The sequence below is a fragment of the Oncorhynchus masou genome, chromosome 18 (genome assembly GCF_036934945.1).
Source record: "Oncorhynchus masou masou isolate Uvic2021 chromosome 18, UVic_Omas_1.1, whole genome shotgun sequence".
NCBI classification, from domain to species: domain Eukaryota; kingdom Metazoa; phylum Chordata; class Actinopteri; order Salmoniformes; family Salmonidae; genus Oncorhynchus; species Oncorhynchus masou.
The window spans coordinates 6,456,781-6,476,780 of NC_088229.1; the positions used below are offsets into that span (position 1 = coordinate 6,456,781).

Genomic DNA, 20,000 nt, shown 5'->3' on the forward strand with positions numbered 1-20,000 from the left:
TAGACTCACGCTGTAATGCCATTTACTAGTCAGTGTCTCACCTGTAGACGCACGCTGTAATGCCATTTACTAGTCAGTGTCTCACCTGTAGACTCACGCTGTAATACCATTTACTAATCAGTGTCTCACCTGTAGACGCACGCTGTAATGCCATTTACTAGTCAGTGTCTCACCTATAGACTCACGCTGTAATGCCATTTACTAGTCAGTGTCTCACCTATAGACTCACGCTGTAATGCCATTTACTAATCAGTGTCTCACCTGTAGACTCACGCTGTAATGCCATTTACTAATCAGTGTCTCACCTGTAGACGCACGCTGCAATGCCATTTACAAATCAGTGTCTCACCTGTAGACTCACGCTGTAATGCCATTTACTAGTCAGTGTCTCACCTGTAGACTCACGCTGTAATGCCATTTACAAATCAGTGTCTCACCTGTAGACTCACGCTGTAATGCCATTTACTAGTCAGTGTCTCACCTGTAGACTCACGCTGTAATGCCATTTACAAATCAGTGTCTCACCTGTAGACTCACGCTGTAATGCCATTTACTAGTCAGTGTCTCACCTGTAGACTCACGCTGTAATGCCATTTACTAGTCAGTGTCTCACCTGTAGACTCACGCTGTAATGCCATTTACAAATCAGTGTCTCACCTGTAGACTCACGCTGTAATGCCATTTACTAGTCAGTGTCTCACCTGTAGACTCACGCTGTAATGCCATTTACTAGTCAGTGTCTCACCTGTAGACTCACGCTGTAATGCCATTTACAAATCAGTGTCTCACCTGTAGACTCACGCTGTAATGCCATTTACTAGTCAGTGTCTCACCTGTAGACTCACGCTGTAATGCCATTTACTAGTCAGTGTCTCACCTGTAGACTCACGCTGTAATGCCATTTACTAATCAGTGTCTCACCTGTAGACTCACGCTGTAATGCCATTTACTAATCAGTGTCTCACCTGTAGACTCACGCTGTAATGCCATTTACTAATCAGTGTCTCACCTGTAGACTCACGCTGTAATGCCATTTACTAATCAGTGTCTCACCTGTAGACTCACGCTGTAATGCCATTTACTAGTCAGTGTCTCACCTGTAGACGCACGCTGTAATGCCATTTACTAGTCAGTGTCTCACCTGTAGACTCACGCTGTAATTCCATTTACTAATCAGTGTCTCACCTGTAGACGCACGCTGTAATTCCATTTACTAATCAGTGTCTCACCTGTAGACGCACGCTGTAATGCCATTTACTAATCAGTGTCTCACCTGTAGACTCACGCTGTAATGCCATTTACTAATCAGTGTCTCACCTGTAGACGCACGCTGTAATTCCATTTACTAATCAGTGTCTCACCTGTAGACGCACGCTGTAATGCCATTTACTAGTCAGTGTCTCACCTGTAGACTCACGCTGTAATGCCATTTACTAGTCAGTGTCTCACCTGTAGACTCACGCTGTAATGCCATTTACTAGTCAGTGTCTCACCTGTAGACTTACGCTGTAATGCCATTTACTAGTCAGTGTCTCACCTATAGACTCACGCTGTAATGCCATTTACTAGTCAGTGTCTCACCTGTAGACTCACGCTGTAATGCCATTTACTAGTCAGTGTCTCACCTGTAGACTCACGCTGTAATGCCATTTACTAGTCAGTGTCTCACCTATAGACTCACGCTGTAATGCCATTTACTAATCAGTGTCTCACCTGTAGACGCACGCTGTAATTCCATTTACTAATCAGTGTCTCACCTGTAGACGCACGCTGTAATGCCATTTACTAGTCAGTGTCTCACCTGTAGACGCACGCTGTAATTCCATTTACTTATCAGTGTCTCACCTGTAGACGCACGCTGTAATGCCATTTACTAGTCAGTGTCTCACCTATAGACTCACGCTGTAATGCCATTTACTAATCAGTGTCTCACCTGTAGACGCACGCTGTAATTCCATTTACTAATCAGTGTCTCACCTGTAGACGCACGCTGTAATGCCATTTACTAGTCAGTGTCTCACCTGTAGACTCACGCTGTAATGCCATTTACTAATCAGTGTCTCACCTGTAGACTCACGCTGTAATGCCATTTACTAGTCAGTGTCTCACCTGTAGACTCACGCTGTAATTCCATTTACTAATCAGTGTCTCACCTGTAGACGCACGCTGTAATTCCATTTACTAATCAGTGTCTCACCTGTAGACTCACGCTGTAATGCCATTTACTAGTCAGTGTCTCACCTGTAGACTCACGCTGTAATGCCATTTACTAGTCAGTGTCTCACCTGTAGACTCACGCTGTAATGCCATTTACTAGTCAGTGTCTCACCTATAGACTCACGGTGTAATGCCATTTACTAGTCAGTGTCTCACCTGTAGACTCACGCTGTAATGCCATTTACTAGTCAGTGTCTCACCTGTAGACTCACGCTGTAATGCCATTTACTAGTCAGTGTCTCACCTATAGACTCACGCTGTAATGCCATTTACTAGTCAGTGTCTCACCTATAGACTCACGCTGTGATGCCATTTACTAGTCAGTGTCTCACCTATAGACTCACGCTGTAATGCCATTTACTAATCAGTGTCTCACCTGTAGACGCACGCTGTAATGCCATTTACTAATCAGTGTCTCACCTGTAGACGCACGCTGTAATGCCATTTACTAATCAGTGTCTCACCTGTAGACGCACGCTGTAATGCCATTTACTAATCAGTGTCTCACCTGTAGACTCACGCTGTAATGCCATTTACTAATCAGTGTCTCACCTGTAGACGCACGCTGCAATGCCATTTACTAATCAGTGTCTCACCTGTAGACTCACGCTGTAATGCCATTTACTAGTCAGTGTCTCACCTGTAGACTCACGCTGTAATGCCATTTACAAATCAGTGTCTCACCTGTAGACTCACGCTGTAATGCCATTTACTAGTCAGTGTCTCACCTGTAGACTCACGCTGTAATGCCATTTACTAATCAGTGTCTCACCTGTAGACTCACGCTGTAATGCCATTTACTAGTCAGTGTCTCACCTATAGACTCACGCTGTAATGCCATTTACTAGTCAGTGTCTCACCTGTAGACTCACGCTGTAATGCCATTTACTAGTCAGTGTCTCACCTGTAGACGCACGCTGTAATGCCATTTACTAATCAGTGTCTCACCTGTAGACTCACGCTGTAATGCCATTTACTAGTCAGTGTCTCACCTGTAGACGCACGCTGTAATGCCATTTACTAGTCAGTGTCTCACCTGTAGACTCACGCTGTAATGCCATTTACTAGTCAGTGTCTCACCTGTAGACGCACGCTGTAATGCCATTTACTAGTCAGTGTCTCACCTGTAGACTCACGCTGTAATACCATTTACTAATCAGTGTCTCACCTGTAGACGCACGCTGTAATGCCATTTACTAGTCAGTGTCTCACCTATAGACTCACGCTGTAATGCCATTTACTAGTCAGTGTCTCACCTATAGACTCACGCTGTAATGCCATTTACTAATCAGTGTCTCACCTGTAGACTCACGCTGTAATGCCATTTACTAATCAGTGTCTCACCTGTAGACGCACGCTGCAATGCCATTTACAAATCAGTGTCTCACCTGTAGACTCACGCTGTAATGCCATTTACTAGTCAGTGTCTCACCTGTAGACTCACGCTGTAATGCCATTTACAAATCAGTGTCTCACCTGTAGACTCACGCTGTAATGCCATTTACTAGTCAGTGTCTCACCTGTAGACTCACGCTGTAATGCCATTTACAAATCAGTGTCTCACCTGTAGACTCACGCTGTAATGCCATTTACTAGTCAGTGTCTCACCTGTAGACTCACGCTGTAATGCCATTTACTAGTCAGTGTCTCACCTGTAGACTCACGCTGTAATGCCATTTACAAATCAGTGTCTCACCTGTAGACTCACGCTGTAATGCCATTTACTAGTCAGTGTCTCACCTGTAGACTCACGCTGTAATGCCATTTACTAGTCAGTGTCTCACCTGTAGACTCACGCTGTAATGCCATTTACAAATCAGTGTCTCACCTGTAGACTCACGCTGTAATGCCATTTACTAGTCAGTGTCTCACCTGTAGACTCACGCTGTAATGCCATTTACTAGTCAGTGTCTCACCTGTAGACTCACGCTGTAATGCCATTTACTAATCAGTGTCTCACCTGTAGACTCACGCTGTAATGCCATTTACTAATCAGTGTCTCACCTGTAGACTCACGCTGTAATGCCATTTACTAATCAGTGTCTCACCTGTAGACTCACGCTGTAATGCCATTTACTAATCAGTGTCTCACCTGTAGACTCACGCTGTAATGCCATTTACTAGTCAGTGTCTCACCTGTAGACGCACGCTGTAATGCCATTTACTAGTCAGTGTCTCACCTGTAGACTCACGCTGTAATTCCATTTACTAATCAGTGTCTCACCTGTAGACGCACGCTGTAATTCCATTTACTAATCAGTGTCTCACCTGTAGACGCACGCTGTAATGCCATTTACTAATCAGTGTCTCACCTGTAGACTCACGCTGTAATGCCATTTACTAATCAGTGTCTCACCTGTAGACGCACGCTGTAATTCCATTTACTAATCAGTGTCTCACCTGTAGACGCACGCTGTAATGCCATTTACTAGTCAGTGTCTCACCTGTAGACTCACGCTGTAATGCCATTTACTAGTCAGTGTCTCACCTGTAGACTCACGCTGTAATGCCATTTACTAGTCAGTGTCTCACCTGTAGACTTACGCTGTAATGCCATTTACTAGTCAGTGTCTCACCTATAGACTCACGCTGTAATGCCATTTACTAGTCAGTGTCTCACCTGTAGACTCACGCTGTAATGCCATTTACTAGTCAGTGTCTCACCTGTAGACTCACGCTGTAATGCCATTTACTAGTCAGTGTCTCACCTATAGACTCACGCTGTAATGCCATTTACTAATCAGTGTCTCACCTGTAGACGCACGCTGTAATTCCATTTACTAATCAGTGTCTCACCTGTAGACGCACGCTGTAATGCCATTTACTAGTCAGTGTCTCACCTGTAGACGCACGCTGTAATTCCATTTACTTATCAGTGTCTCACCTGTAGACGCACGCTGTAATGCCATTTACTAGTCAGTGTCTCACCTATAGACTCACGCTGTAATGCCATTTACTAATCAGTGTCTCACCTGTAGACGCACGCTGTAATTCCATTTACTAATCAGTGTCTCACCTGTAGACGCACGCTGTAATGCCATTTACTAGTCAGTGTCTCACCTGTAGACTCACGCTGTAATGCCATTTACTAATCAGTGTCTCACCTGTAGACTCACGCTGTAATGCCATTTACTAGTCAGTGTCTCACCTGTAGACTCACGCTGTAATTCCATTTACTAATCAGTGTCTCACCTGTAGACGCACGCTGTAATTCCATTTACTAATCAGTGTCTCACCTGTAGACTCACGCTGTAATGCCATTTACTAGTCAGTGTCTCACCTGTAGACTCACGCTGTAATGCCATTTACTAGTCAGTGTCTCACCTGTAGACTCACGCTGTAATGCCATTTACTAGTCAGTGTCTCACCTATAGACTCACGGTGTAATGCCATTTACTAGTCAGTGTCTCACCTGTAGACTCACGCTGTAATGCCATTTACTAGTCAGTGTCTCACCTGTAGACTCACGCTGTAATGCCATTTACTAGTCAGTGTCTCACCTATAGACTCACGCTGTAATGCCATTTACTAGTCAGTGTCTCACCTATAGACTCACGCTGTGATGCCATTTACTAGTCAGTGTCTCACCTATAGACTCACGCTGTAATGCCATTTACTAATCAGTGTCTCACCTGTAGACGCACGCTGTAATGCCATTTACTAATCAGTGTCTCACCTGTAGACGCACGCTGTAATGCCATTTACTAATCAGTGTCTCACCTGTAGACGCACGCTGTAATGCCATTTACTAATCAGTGTCTCACCTGTAGACGCATGCTGTAATGCCATTTACTAATCAGTGTCTCACCTGTAGACGCACGCTGTAATGCCATTTACTAATCAGTGTCTCACCTGTAGACTCACGTTGTAATTCCATTTACTAGTCAGTGTCTCACCTGTAGACTCACGCTGTAATGCCATTTACTAGTCAGTGTCTCACCTGTAGACTCACGCTGTAATGCCATTTACTAGTCAGTGTCTCACCTGTAGACTCACGCTGTAATTCCATTTACTAATCAGTGTCTCACCTGTAGACGCACGCTGTAATTCCATTTACTAATCAGTGTCTCACCTGTAGACGCACGCTGTAATTCCATTTACTAGTCAGTGTCTCACCTGTAGACGCACGCTGTAATTCCATTTACTAGTCAGTGTCTCACCTGTAGACTCACGCTGTAATGCCATTTACTAGTCAGTGTCTCACCTGTAGACTCACGCTGTAATGCCATTTACTAGTCAGTGTCTCACCTGTAGACTCACGCTGTAATGCCATTTACTAGTCAGTGTTTGTGAGAAGTGAATTACATTCTGTAATGCCATTTACTAGTCAGTGTTGGGGAGAAGGGAATTACATTCTGTAATGACATTTACTAGTCAGTGTTGGGGAGAAGGGAATTACATTCTGTAATGCCATTTACTAGTCAGTGTTGGGGAGAAGGGAGTTACATTCTGTAATGCCATTTACTAGTCAGTGTTGGGGAGAAGGGAGTTACATTCTGTAATGCCATTTACTAGTCAGTGTTGGGGAGAAGGGAGTTACATTCTGTAATGCCATTTACTAGTCAGTGTTGGGGAGAAGGGAGTTACATTCTGTAATGCCATTTACTAGTCAGTGTTGGGGAGAAGGGAGTTACATTCTGTAATGCCATTTACTAGTCAGTGTCTCACCTGTAGACTCACGCTGTAATTCCATTTACTAGTCAGTGTTGGGGAGAAGTGAATTACATTCTGTAATGCCATTTACTAGTCAGTGTTGGGGAGAAGGGAGTCACATTCTGTAATGCCATTTACTAGTCAGTGTCTCACCTGTAGACTCACGCTGTAATTCCATTTACTAGTCAGTGTTGGGGAGAAGGGAGTTACATTCTGTAATGCCATTTACTAGTCAGTGTTGGGGAGAAGGGAGTTACATTCTGTAATGCCATTTACTAGTCAGTGTTGGGGAGAAGGGAGTTACATTCTGTAATGCCATTTACTAGTCAGTGTTGGGGAGAAGGGAGTTACATTCTGTAATGCCATTTACTAGTCAGTGTTGGGGAGAAGGGAGTTACATTCTGTAATGCCATTTACTAGTCAGTGTCTCACCTGTAGACTCACGCTGTAATTCCATTTACTAGTCAGTGTTGGGGAGAAGTGAATTACATTCTGTAATGCCATTCACTAGTCAGTGTTGGGGAGAAGGGAATTACATTCTGTAATGCCATTTACTAGTCAGTGTTGGGGAGAAGGGAGTCACATTCTGTAATGCCATTTACTAGTCAGTGTCTCACCTGTAGACTCACGCTGTAATTCCATTTACTAGTCAGTGTTGGGGAGAAGGGAGTTACATTCTGTAATGCCATTTACTAGTCAGTGTTGGGGAGAAGGGAGTTACATTCTGTAATGCCATTTACTAGTCAGTGTCTCACCTGTAGACTCACGCTGTAATTCCATTTACTAGTCAGTGTTGGGGAGAAGGGAGTTACATTCTGTAATGCCATTTACTAGTCAGTGTCTCACCTGTAGACTCACGCTGTAATTCCATTTACTAGTCAGTGTTGGGGAGAAGGGAGTTACATTCTGTAATGCCATTTACTAGTCAGTGTTGGGGAGAAGGGAGTTACATTCTGTAATGCCATTTACTAGTCAGTGTCTCACCTGTAGACTCACGCTGTAATTCCATTTACTAGTCAGTGTTGGGGAGAAGTGAATTACATTCTGTAATGCCATTTACTAGTCAGTGTTGGGGAGAAGGGAGTCACATTCTGTAATGCCATTTACTAGTCAGTGTTGGGGAGAAGGGAGTTACATTCTGTAATGCCATTTACTAGTCAGTGTTGGGGAGAAGGGAATTACATTCTGTAATGCCATTTACTAGTCAGTGTTGGGGAGAAGGGAGTTACATTCTGTAATGCCATTTACTAGTCAGTGTTGGGGAGTAGGGAGTTACATTCTGTAATGCCATTTACTAGTCAGTGTTGGGGAGTAGGGAGTTACATTCTGTAATGCCATTTACTAGTCAGTGTTGGGGAGTAGGGAGTTACATTCTGTAATGCCATTTACTAGTCAGTGTTGGGGAGTAGGGAGTTACATTCTGTAATGCCATTTACTAGTCAGTGTTGGGGAGTAGGGAGTTACATTCTGTAATGCCATTTACTAGTCAGTGTCTCACCTGTAGACTCACGCTGTAATTCCATTTACTAGTCAGTGTTGGGGAGAAGGGAGTTACATTCTGTAATGCCATTTACTAGTCAGTGTTGGGGAGAAGGGAGTTACATTCTGTAATGCCATTTACTAGTCAGTGTTGGGGAGAAGGGAGTTACATTCTGTAATGCCATTTACTAGTCAGTGTTGGGGAGAAGGGAGTTACATTCTGTAATGCCATTTACTAGTCAGTGTCTCACCTGTAGACTCACGCTGTAATTCCATTTACTAGTCAGTGTTGGGGAGAAGTGAATTACATTCTGTAATGCCATTCACTAGTCAGTGTTGGGGAGAAGGGAATTACATTCTGTAATGCCATTTACTAGTCAGTGTTGGGGAGAAGGGAGTCACATTCTGTAATGCCATTTACTAGTCAGTGTCTCACCTGTAGACTCACGCTGTAATTCCATTTACTAGTCAGTGTTGGGGAGAAGGGAGTTACATTCTGTAATGCCATTTACTAGTCAGTGTTGGGGAGAAGGGAGTTACATTCTGTAATGCCATTTACTAGTCAGTGTCTCACCTGTAGACTCACGCTGTAATTCCATTTACTAGTCAGTGTTGGGGAGAAGGGAGTTACATTCTGTAATGCCATTTACTAGTCAGTGTCTCACCTGTAGACTCACGCTGTAATTCCATTTACTAGTCAGTGTTGGGGAGAAGGGAGTTACATTCTGTAATGCCATTTACTAGTCAGTGTTGGGGAGAAGGGAGTTACATTCTGTAATGCCATTTACTAGTCAGTGTCTCACCTGTAGACTCACGCTGTAATTCCATTTACTAGTCAGTGTTTGTGAGAAGTGAATTACATTCTGTAATGCCATTTACTAGTCAGTGTTGGGGAGAAGGGAGTTACATTCTGTAATGCCATTTACTAGTCAGTGTTGGGGAGAAGGGAGTTACATTCTGTAATGCCATTTACTAGTCAGTGTTGGGGAGAAGTGAATTACATTCTGTAATGCCATTTACTAGTCAGTGTTGGGGAGAAGGGAGTTACATTCTGTAATGCCATTTACTAGTCAGTGTTGGGGAGTAGGGAGTTACATTCTGTAATGCCATTTACTAGTCAGTGTTGGGGAGTAGGGAGTTACATTCTGTAATGCCATTTACTAGTCAGTGTTGGGGAGTAGGAGTTACATTCTGTAATGCCATTTACTAGTCAGTGTTGGGGAGTAGGGAGTTACATTCTGTAATGCCATTTACTAGTCAGTGTTGGGGACTAGGGAGTTACATTCTGTAATGCCATTTACTAGTCAGTGTTGGGGACTAGGGAGTTACATTCTGTAGTTCAGCAGAATAATTTCATTACATTTTGCTGTAGCTTGGTGGTCGTTTAACTAAATCCAGACTTGGTAATATTTGCAGTAGTTCATTACTCTTTTCCTGTGTAGTTAACTACACACTACTTTTTCTGAAGAAAGACTAATAATTATGGGTAAGGTAGTCCAGAATGTCCTTTCTGTTTGGGCCTCAGACCTGCCTGAATGTCCTTTCTGTTTGGGCCTCAGATCTTCCTGATTGTCCTTTCTGTTTGGGCCTCAGACCTACCTGAATGTCCTTTCTGTTTGGGCCTCAGACCTGCCTGAATGTCCTTTCTGTTTGGGCCTCAGACCTACCTGAATGTCCTTTCTGTTTGGGCCTCAGATCTTCCTGATTGTCCTTTCTGTTTGGGCCTCAGACCTACCTGAATGTCCGTTCTGTTTGGGCCTGAGACCTGCCTTATTGTCCTTTCTGTTTGGGCCTCAGACCTGCCTGAATGTCCTTTCTGTTTGGGCCTCAGACCAGCCTGAATGTCCTTTCTGTTTGGGCCTCAGACCAGCCTGAATGTCCGTTCTGTTTGGGCCTCAGACCAGCCTGAATGTCCTTTCTGTTTGGGCCTCAGACCTGCCTTATTGTCCTTTCTGTTTGGGCCTCAGACCTGCCTGATTCTCACTTCAAACTGTTTTTATGTTTTAATAGGCTAAATTACATCTGTCTCCGGAGTGAACTGTTCTTGCAATTTGTAGTCTATAACATCTCAGATTTAGATATGATTATTTTTCACAAAGTTGTTTCGGTGTAGTGAACTACAATTTAAAAGTAACTTTAGTTAAGTAAACTATATACTGAACAAAAAAATCTAAGCGCAACGTGTGACCGTGACAGTTCACATAAGATAATCTGTCAATTGAAATAAATTCATTCGACCCTAATCTATGGATTTCACATGACTGGGAATACAGATGTACTATTAATCTGTTGATACCTGAAAACAAAAGGTAGAGGAGTGGATCAGAAAACCAGTCCGTATCTGGTGTGACAAACCATTTGCCTCATGCAGCGCGACAAATCTCCTTCACACAGAGTGGGTCAGACTTTTTGATTGTGGCCTGTGGAATGTTGTCCCACTTCGCTTCAATGGCTGTGTGAAGTTGCTGGATATTGGCGGGAACTGGAACAAGCTGTCCTACACGTCGATCCAGAGCATCCCAAACATGCTCAATGGGTGACATGTCTGGTGAGTACGCAGACCATGGAAGAACATGATCAGCTTCCAGGAATTGTGTGCAGATCCTTGTGACATGGAGCCGTGCATGATACATGAGGTGATGGCGGTGGATGAATGGCACCACAATGGGCCTCAGGATCTCGTCACGGTATCTCTGTGCATTCAAATTGCCATCGATAAAATGTAATTGTGTTTGTTGTCCGTAGCTTATGCCTGCCCCATACCATAACCCCACCGCCACCATGGGACAATCAGTTAACAACGTTGACTTCAGCAAAACCGCTTGCCCACACAACGCCATTCACGTGGTCTGCGGTTGTGACTCCGGTTGGTAGAGAAATGAATATGACATTCTCTGCCAACAGCTCTGTTGGAAAGCGCTGCAGTCAGCCTGCCAGTTGCCACGCTCCTTTCACTTGAGACATCTGTGGCATTGTGTTGTGTGACAAAATTGCACATTTTAGAGTGGCCTTTTATTGTCCCCCCCGGCACAAGGTGCACCTGTGTAATGATCATGCTCTTTGAGTCAGGTGGATAGATAATCTTGGCAAAGTAGAAATGTTCACTAACAGGGATGTAAACAAATTTGGGCACAAAATGTGAGAGAAATACGATTTTTTTGTGCGTATGTAAAATTTGAGGGATATTTTTTGTTTAAGGTCAGCACTTTACATGTTGTGTCTATATTTTTGTCCAGTGTAGCTTTTTCTTAGGAGAAGCTTTAGTGTAGTTTAATTTCTTCCAGTGTGAAGTAATTGCTAGCTTGGTCAACTACATTTTCAGAGTAACTTTGCCAACACTGTGACTGAACCAACACACATCTCAGCTCATATCCATCACAGATTCTTATCGTTCTTCTCTCTGGTTATTATTGTGTTGCTTTATGTGTGTATTTATGTGTGTTGTTGTGTATTTATGTGTGTTGTTGTGTATTTATGTGTGTTGTTGTGTATTTATGTGTGTTGTTGTGTATGTATGTGTGTTGTTGTGTATTTATGTGTGTTTATGTGTATTTCTGTGTGTATTTATGTGTGTTGTTGTGTATTTATGTGTGTGTGTGTGTGTGTGTGTGTTTGTGTATTTTATGTGTGTTTATGTGTATTTATGTGTGTTGTGTATTTGTGTGTTGTTGTGTATTTATGTGTGTGTGTGTGTGTGTGTGTTTGTGTATTTATGTGTGTTGTTGTGTATTTATGTGTGTTGTGTATTTATGTGTGTTTATGTGTATTTCTGTGTGTATTTATGTGTGTTGTTGTGTATTTATGTGTGTGTGTGTTTATGTGTGTATGTGTGTTTATGTGTATTTATGTGTGTATGTGTGTTTATGTGTATTTACATGTATTTTATGTGTGTTTATGTGTATTTTATGTGTGTTTATGTGTATTTACATGTATTTTATGTGTGTTTATGTGTATTTTATGTGTGTTTATGTGTATTTACATGTATTTTATGTGTGTGTATGTGTATTTATGTGTGTATGTGTGTTTATGTGTATTTACATGTATTTGATGTGTGTTTATGTGTATTTTATGTGTGTTTATGTGTATTTACATGTATTTTATGTGTGTTTATGTGTGTGTATGTGTATTTATGTGTGTATGTGTGTTTAAACAGCTTCTAAGAGAGACTGCATTGAGCGCTTCGGACAGCGAAGCATCGAACGGATCAACTCTGACAATGACGTCATCTGTACCACTGAATACTCCCGCATCGTACCCCTGGAGAACGGAGAGGTGCAGTGGTGTGTGTGTGTGTGTGTGTGTGTGTGTGTGTGTGTGTGTGTGTGTGTGTGTGTGTGTGTGTGTGTGTGAGAGACAGTGTCTGTGTGTGTGTGTGAGTGTGACAGCGTCTGTGTGTGTGTGTGTGTGTGTGTGTGTGTGTGTGTGTGTGTGTGTGTGTGTGTGTGTGTGTGTGTGTGTGTGTGTGTGTGTGTGTGTGTGTGTGTGAGAAAGAGACAGTGTCTGTGTGTGTGTGTGCGTTACAGCGTCTGTGTGTGTGTGTGAGTGTTACAGCGTCTGTGTGTGTGTGTGAGTGTTACAGCGTCTGTGTGTGTGTGTGAGTGTTACAGCGTCTGTGTGTGTGTGTGAGTGTTACAGCGTGTGTGTGTGTTCATACCTACTGAGTGTGTGTGTGTGTGTGACGTCGTCCCTCTCTCCCAGGTGGTGGTGTCTCTAGTGAACGGGCGTCCCGGGGCTATGAACTTCTCCTACTCTCCAGTCCTGAGGGATTTCACCAAGGCCACCAACATCCGTCTCCGTTTCCTCAGAACCAACACCCTCCTGGGACACCTGATGGGCAAGGCCCTCCGCGACCCCACCGTCACACGCAGGGTGGGTACTGATGGGTGCTGCGTTAGGGTACTGGGTTAGGACACATGGTAGTGGGTTAGGGTACTGGGTTAGGACACATGGTAGTGGGTAGTGGGTGAGGGTACTGGGTTAGGACACATGGTAGTGGGTAGTGGGTTAGGGTACTGGGTTAGGGTACTGAGTTAGGACACATGGTACTGGGTTAGGGTACTGGGTTAGGACATATGGTAGTGGGTTAGGGTACTGGGTTAGGACACATGGTAGTGGGTAGTGGGCGAGGGTACTGGGTTAGGACACATGGTAGTGGGTAGTGGGTTAGGGTACTGGGTTAGGGTACTGAGTTAGGACACATGGTACTGGGTGAGGGTACTGGGTTAGGACACATGGTAGTGGGTTAGGGTACTGGGTTAGGACACATGGTAGTGGGTAGTGGGTGAGGGTACTGGGTTAGGACACATGGTAGTGGGTTAGGGTACTGGGTTAGGGTACTGAGTTAGGACACATGGTACTGGGTTAGGGTACTGGGTTAGGACACATGGTAGTGGGTTAGGGTACTGGGTTAGGACACATGGTAGTGGGTAGTGGGTTAGGGTACTGGGTTAGGACACATGGTAGTGGGTTAGGGTACTGGGTTAGGACACATGGTAGTGGGTTAGGGTACTTGGTTAAGACACATGGTAGTGGGTTAGGGTACTGGGTTAGGACACATGGTAGTGGGTTAGGGTACTGGGTTAGGACACATGGTAGTGGGTTAGGGTACTGGGTTAGGACACATGGTAGTGGGTTAGGGTACTGGGTTAGGACACATGGTAGTGGGTTAGGGTACTGGGTTAGGACACATGGTAGTGGGTAGTGGGTGAGGGTACTGGGTTAGGACACATGGTACTGGGTTAGGGTACTGGATTAGGACACATGGTACTGGGTTAGGGTACTGGGTTAGGATACATGGTAGTGGATTAGAATACTGGGTTAGGATACATGGTAGTGGGTTAGGGTACTGGGTTAGGACACATGGTACTGGGTTGGGGTACTGGGTTAGGATACATGGTAGTGGATTAGAATACTGGGTTAGGATACATGGTAGTGGGATAGGGTACTGGGTTAGGGTACTGGGTTAGGACACATGGTCAGGGTTAGGGTACTGGGTTAGGGTACTGGGTTAGGACACATGGTAGTGGATTAGAATACTGGGTTAGGATACATGGTAGTGGCTACTGGGTTAGGGTACTGGGTTAGAATACTGGGTTAGGATACATGGTCAGGGTTAGGGTACTGGGTTAGTGTACTGGGTTAGGACACATGGTAGTGGATTAGAATACTGGGTTAGGATACATGGTAGTGGGTACTGGGTTAGGGTACTGGGTTAGGATACATGGTAGTGGGTACTGGGTTAGGGATACATGGTAGTGGGTACTGGGTTAGGATACTGGGTTAGGATACTGAGTTAGGATTCTGGGTTAGGATACTGGGTTAGGATACATGGTAGTGGGTACTGGGTTAGGATACATGGGTTAGGATACATGGTAGTGGGTACTGGGTCAGGATACTGGGTTAGGATACATGGTACTGGGTACTGGGTTAGGGATACATGGTAGTGGGTACTGGGTTAGGATACATGGGTTAGGGCAGGAGGTAGAGAAGGGACGAGAGGGTAGGGGGGCAGGTGGTAGAGAAGGGACGAGAGGGTGGGGGGCAGGAGGTAGAGAAGGAACGAGAGGGTAGGGGGGCAGGTGGTAGAGAAGGGACGAGAGGGTGGGGGGCAGGAGGTAGAGAAGGAACGAGAGGGTAGGGGGCAGGAGGTAGAGAAGGGACGAGAGGGTAGGGGGCAGGAGGTAGAGAAGGGACGAGAGGGTAGGGGGGCAGGAGGTAGAGAAGGGGCGAGAGGGTAGGGGGCAGGAGGTAGAGAAGGGGCGAGAGGGTAGGGGGGCAGGAGGTAGAGAAGGGGCGAGAGGGTAGGGGGCGAGAGGGTAGGGGGGCAGGAGGTAGAGAAGGGGCGAGAGGGTAGGGGGGCAGGAGGTAGAGAAGCAGATATATTGTGCAATCACTTGTCAACTTGATCTAATGTCTTTGTGCTCTATCTGTCTGCCTGTCTCCCTGCAGTATTACTACAGTATCAAGGACATCAGTATCGGAGGACGCTGTGTGTGTAACGGACACGCTGAGGCCTGCGACCCACACGACCCCAACGACCCCTACAAGTAAGAGGGACAGTCTGACTATACACTAATAGACGATAGCTTCTAGAATAGAGATTACTACACCTCAATAGATTCTGTAGAGATTACTACACCTCAATATATTCTGTAGAGATTACTACACCTCAATATATTCTGTAGAGATTACTACACCTCAATATATTCTGTAGAGATTACTACACCTCAATATATTCTGTAGAGATTACTACACCTCAATAGATTATGTATAGATTACTACACCTCAATATATTCTGTAGAGATTACTACACCTCAATAGATTATGTAGAGATTACTACACCTCAAAATATTCTGTAGAGATTACTACACCTCAATATATTCTGTAGAGATTACTACACCTCAATATATTCTGTAGAGATTACTACACCTCAATAGATTCTGTAGAGATTACTACACCTCAATATATTCTGTAGAGATTACTACACCTCAATATATTCTGTAGAGATTACTACACCTCAATAGATTCTGTAGAGATTACTACACCTCAATATATTCTGTAGAGATTACTACACCTAAATTACACACCTAAATTCTGTTAATTAATTTAAGACATTTAGCCTTAAATGAACCTGACTCCTCTCTTTACCTCTCACCTACGTGTATGTTTGTTTCATACAGACCCCCCGCGCTTCTCAACATCATCGAGAAACATCGAGTTTCCTTGTAGGCCTACTTGGGGGGAGGATGGAAACTGGGAAGCGAGTTGAAGCGAGTTTTTTTTATTTAAAGAATGTGAAAAAAAGGTTGTGTCTATTTAATGCTTTTCATGAAAACATGCTTAGTTGTTCTTTAATTTGGTCTAAAATCAAATAAAACCATTGCGGGCTAAATATTCTACAGGCTATATACTGACTTGTTAGAAATAATTCAAATTAAACAGTCCAGGGGGAAGAAACATGAATCTGGTAAAAGGCCGCCATTTGAACGTTTACAATTTGTTTTAAAGTCTGACCTGTAGAAATGTAAACATTGTGAATTCAGAGACAGTGTATTCCTAACAACAGTCTATGGTTAAGGGGACTTACAGGCGATCTGTCACCGGGCTCGCAACATCATTATCCTTAGGATGTTCACACAATACCGACGGGTGTTGCGCAATAGCCTACACGTTTGCGCGCAGTGGACCTGGTGTCCAATCCCGAAGCACAGAAACATATGAAAACACTAACTCATTACCTTGATGCTTTCTTACTGGAACCCGCTGTACATAAATCAGAAAATGGCATCTTTTAATCACTCGACTGTCGTTCAGGAATTATTTACTGGATCAACTGATGATGGTTGGCAATAGGACTACGTACTGTGATAAACTATAGAATACGTACTGTGATAAACTATAGAATATATACTGTGATATACTATAGAATATATACTGTGATATACTATAGAATACGTACTGTGATATACTATAGAATATATACTGTGATATACTATAGAATACGTACTGTGATATACTATAGAATATATACTGTGATAAACTATAGAATATATACTGTGATATACTATAGAATACGTACTGTGATAAACTGTAGAATATATACTGTGATAAACTATAGAATATATACTGTGATAAACTATAGAATATATACTGTGATAAACTATAGAATATATACTGTGATAAACTATAGAATATATACTGTGATATACTATAGAATACGTACTGTGATATACTATAGAATATATACTGTGATATACTATAGAATACGTACTGTGATATACTATAGAATATATACTGTGATATACTATAGAATATATACTGTGATATACTATAGAATATATACTGTGATATACTATAGAATACGTACTGTGATATACTATAGAATATATACTGTGATATACTATAGAATACGTACTGTGATAAACTATAGAATACGTACTGTGATATACTATAGAATATATACTGTGATAAACTTTAGAATATATACTGTGATAAACTATAGAATATATACTGTGATAAACTATAGAATACGTACTGTGATAAAATATATACTGTGATAAACTATTGAATATATACTGCGATAAACTATAGAATATATACTGTGATAAAATATATACTGTGATAAACTATAGAATATATACTGTGATAGACTATAGAATATATACTGTGATAAACTATAGAATATATACTGTGATATACTATAGAATATATACTGTGATAAACTATAGAATACGTACTGTGATAAACTATAGAATATATACTGTGATAAAATATATACTGTGATAAACTATATACTGTGATAAACTATAGAATATATACTGTGATAAACTATATACTGTGATAAACTATAGAATATATACTGTGATATACTATAGAATATATACTGTGATATACTATAGAATATATACTGTGATAAACTATATACTGTGATAAACTATAGAATATATACTGTGATATACTATAGAATATATACTGTGATAAACTATAGAATATATACTGTGATAAACTATAGAATATATACTGTGATATACTATAGAATATATACTGTGATATACTATAGAATATATACTGTGATATACTATAGAATATATACTGTGATAAACTATAGAATATATACTGTGATAAACTATAGAATATATACTGTGATATACTATAGAATATATACTGTGATACACTATAGAATATATACTGTGATAAACTATAGAATATATACTGTGATATACTATAGAATATATACTGTGATACACTATAGAATACGTACTGTGATAAACTATAGAATATATACTGTGATAAACTATTGAATATATACTGCGATAAACTATAGAATATATACTGTGATAAAATATATACTGTGATAAACTATAGAATATATACTGTGATAGACTATAGAATATATACTGTGATAAACTATAGAATATATACTGTGATATACTATAGAATATATACTGTGATACACTATAGAATACGTACTGTGATAAACTATAGAATATATACTGTGATACACTATAGAATACGTACTGTGATACACTATAGAATACTTCATTTTGGTGACGTGAACATTGATGGCTGCTAAAGGGTTTTTGTCAGCCGTCGTTTAGCGCACCACCAGAATGATTGTCCTGCTGGTGATGACCCGCCAGGTCTCATTAGGCTTCTTATTGTTTTCAGAGGTTTTTGATTTAGAATTAATCTTGCAGAACAATTCACACCGAGCTAACATGTTAAATCAACAAACTGTCCGGACACTTTCCTACTTTCCTCAGTCACATTTCTGTCTCTAAATTTCATTTAGAAAAATAATACAGTCAATTGATACTGACTTTCCATATTGGCGCTATAGTCAGTGTGTTGCTGGTTAAACATCGTGTTCCAGTCCCTCGTGGGAATCGGTCCCAGTAAGTTGCTGTGCAGAATATCTAATATCCTACCACCGCTTCATATTAGTTAAGTCAATGAGTCTGCTCTGCGTCTTGACCTTTCAGGATATGGCGTTTTGACTCTTCTACTTTCAAGGAAATCATAGTATTGTAGGTTTAGTTTGATTCTAGAGCAATTTGAAACAAAAATGAATTATTCAAAATGGTTGAAATTACTTTCTTCAATTGACCTTTATTTGACAGCAGTTTATTAGTCATTAGCAGGTTTAGGGATTAGATTTTTCCAGTAATCCTGTTTTATTTATTCTGTCAACATTGTAGAAACTGGATATCGTGTCACGACTGTCGAAAGAAGTAGACCAAAGTGTAGGGTGGTGAGCGTACATTTTTCCTTTTATTTAAAAAGGCGCCAACAAAACAACAAACTAAGTGAAGCTTACCGGGCTATAGTGCCACTAACAAAAAGTCAACTACCCACAATCACAGGTGGAAAAAAGGGCTGCCTAAGTATGATTCCCAATCAGAGACAACGATAGACAGCTGTCCCTGATTGAGAACCATACCCGGCCAAAAACATAGAAATAAAGAAACATAGAACACGAAACATAGAATGCCCACCCCACATCACACCCTGACCTAACCAAATAGAGAAATAAAACGGCTCCCTAAGGTCAGGAGGAGAGACAAAAACAGAATGGGGATGAGGTAGGTAGTTGGATGTATGTTACTAGGTAGTTGGATGTATGTTACTAGGTAGTTGGATGTATGTTACTAGGTAGTTGGATGTATGTTACTAGGTAGTTGGATGTATGTTACTAGGTAGTTGGATGTATGTTACTAGGTAGTTGGATGTATGTTACTAGGTAGTTGGATGTATGTTACTAGGTAGTTGGATGTATGTTACTAGGTAGTTGGATGTATGTTACTAGGTAGTTGGATGTATGTTACTAGGTAGTTGGATGTATGTTACTAGGTAGTTGGATGTATGTTACTAGGTAGTTGGATGTATGTTACTAGGTAGTTGGATGTATGTTACTAGGTAGTTGGATGTATGTTACTAGGTAGTTGGATGTATGTTACTAGGTAGTTGGATGTATGTTACTAGGTAGTTGGATGTATGTTACTAGGTAGTTGGATGTATGTTACTAGGTAGTTGGATGTATGTTACTAGGTAGTTGGATGTATGTTACTAGGTAGTTGGATGTATGTTACTAGGTAGTTGGATGTATGTTACTAGGTAGTTGGATGTATGTTACTAGGTAGTTGGATGTATGT

The 20,000-nt window shown here is 41.8% G+C and overlaps 1 protein-coding gene across 1 annotated transcript in view; it reads left to right on the top strand.

Annotated features, from left to right (window-relative positions):
- The window catches only part of LOC135504687 (laminin subunit alpha-5-like), a 198,640-nt gene that overhangs the window by 82,112 nt on the left and 96,528 nt on the right, over positions 1 to 20,000 (top strand). The window contains 3 exon segments of the mRNA XM_064923477.1: positions 12,503 to 12,621; positions 13,048 to 13,218; positions 15,298 to 15,395. Coding sequence (XP_064779549.1) covers positions 12,503 to 12,621; positions 13,048 to 13,218; positions 15,298 to 15,395 — 388 coding nt within the window.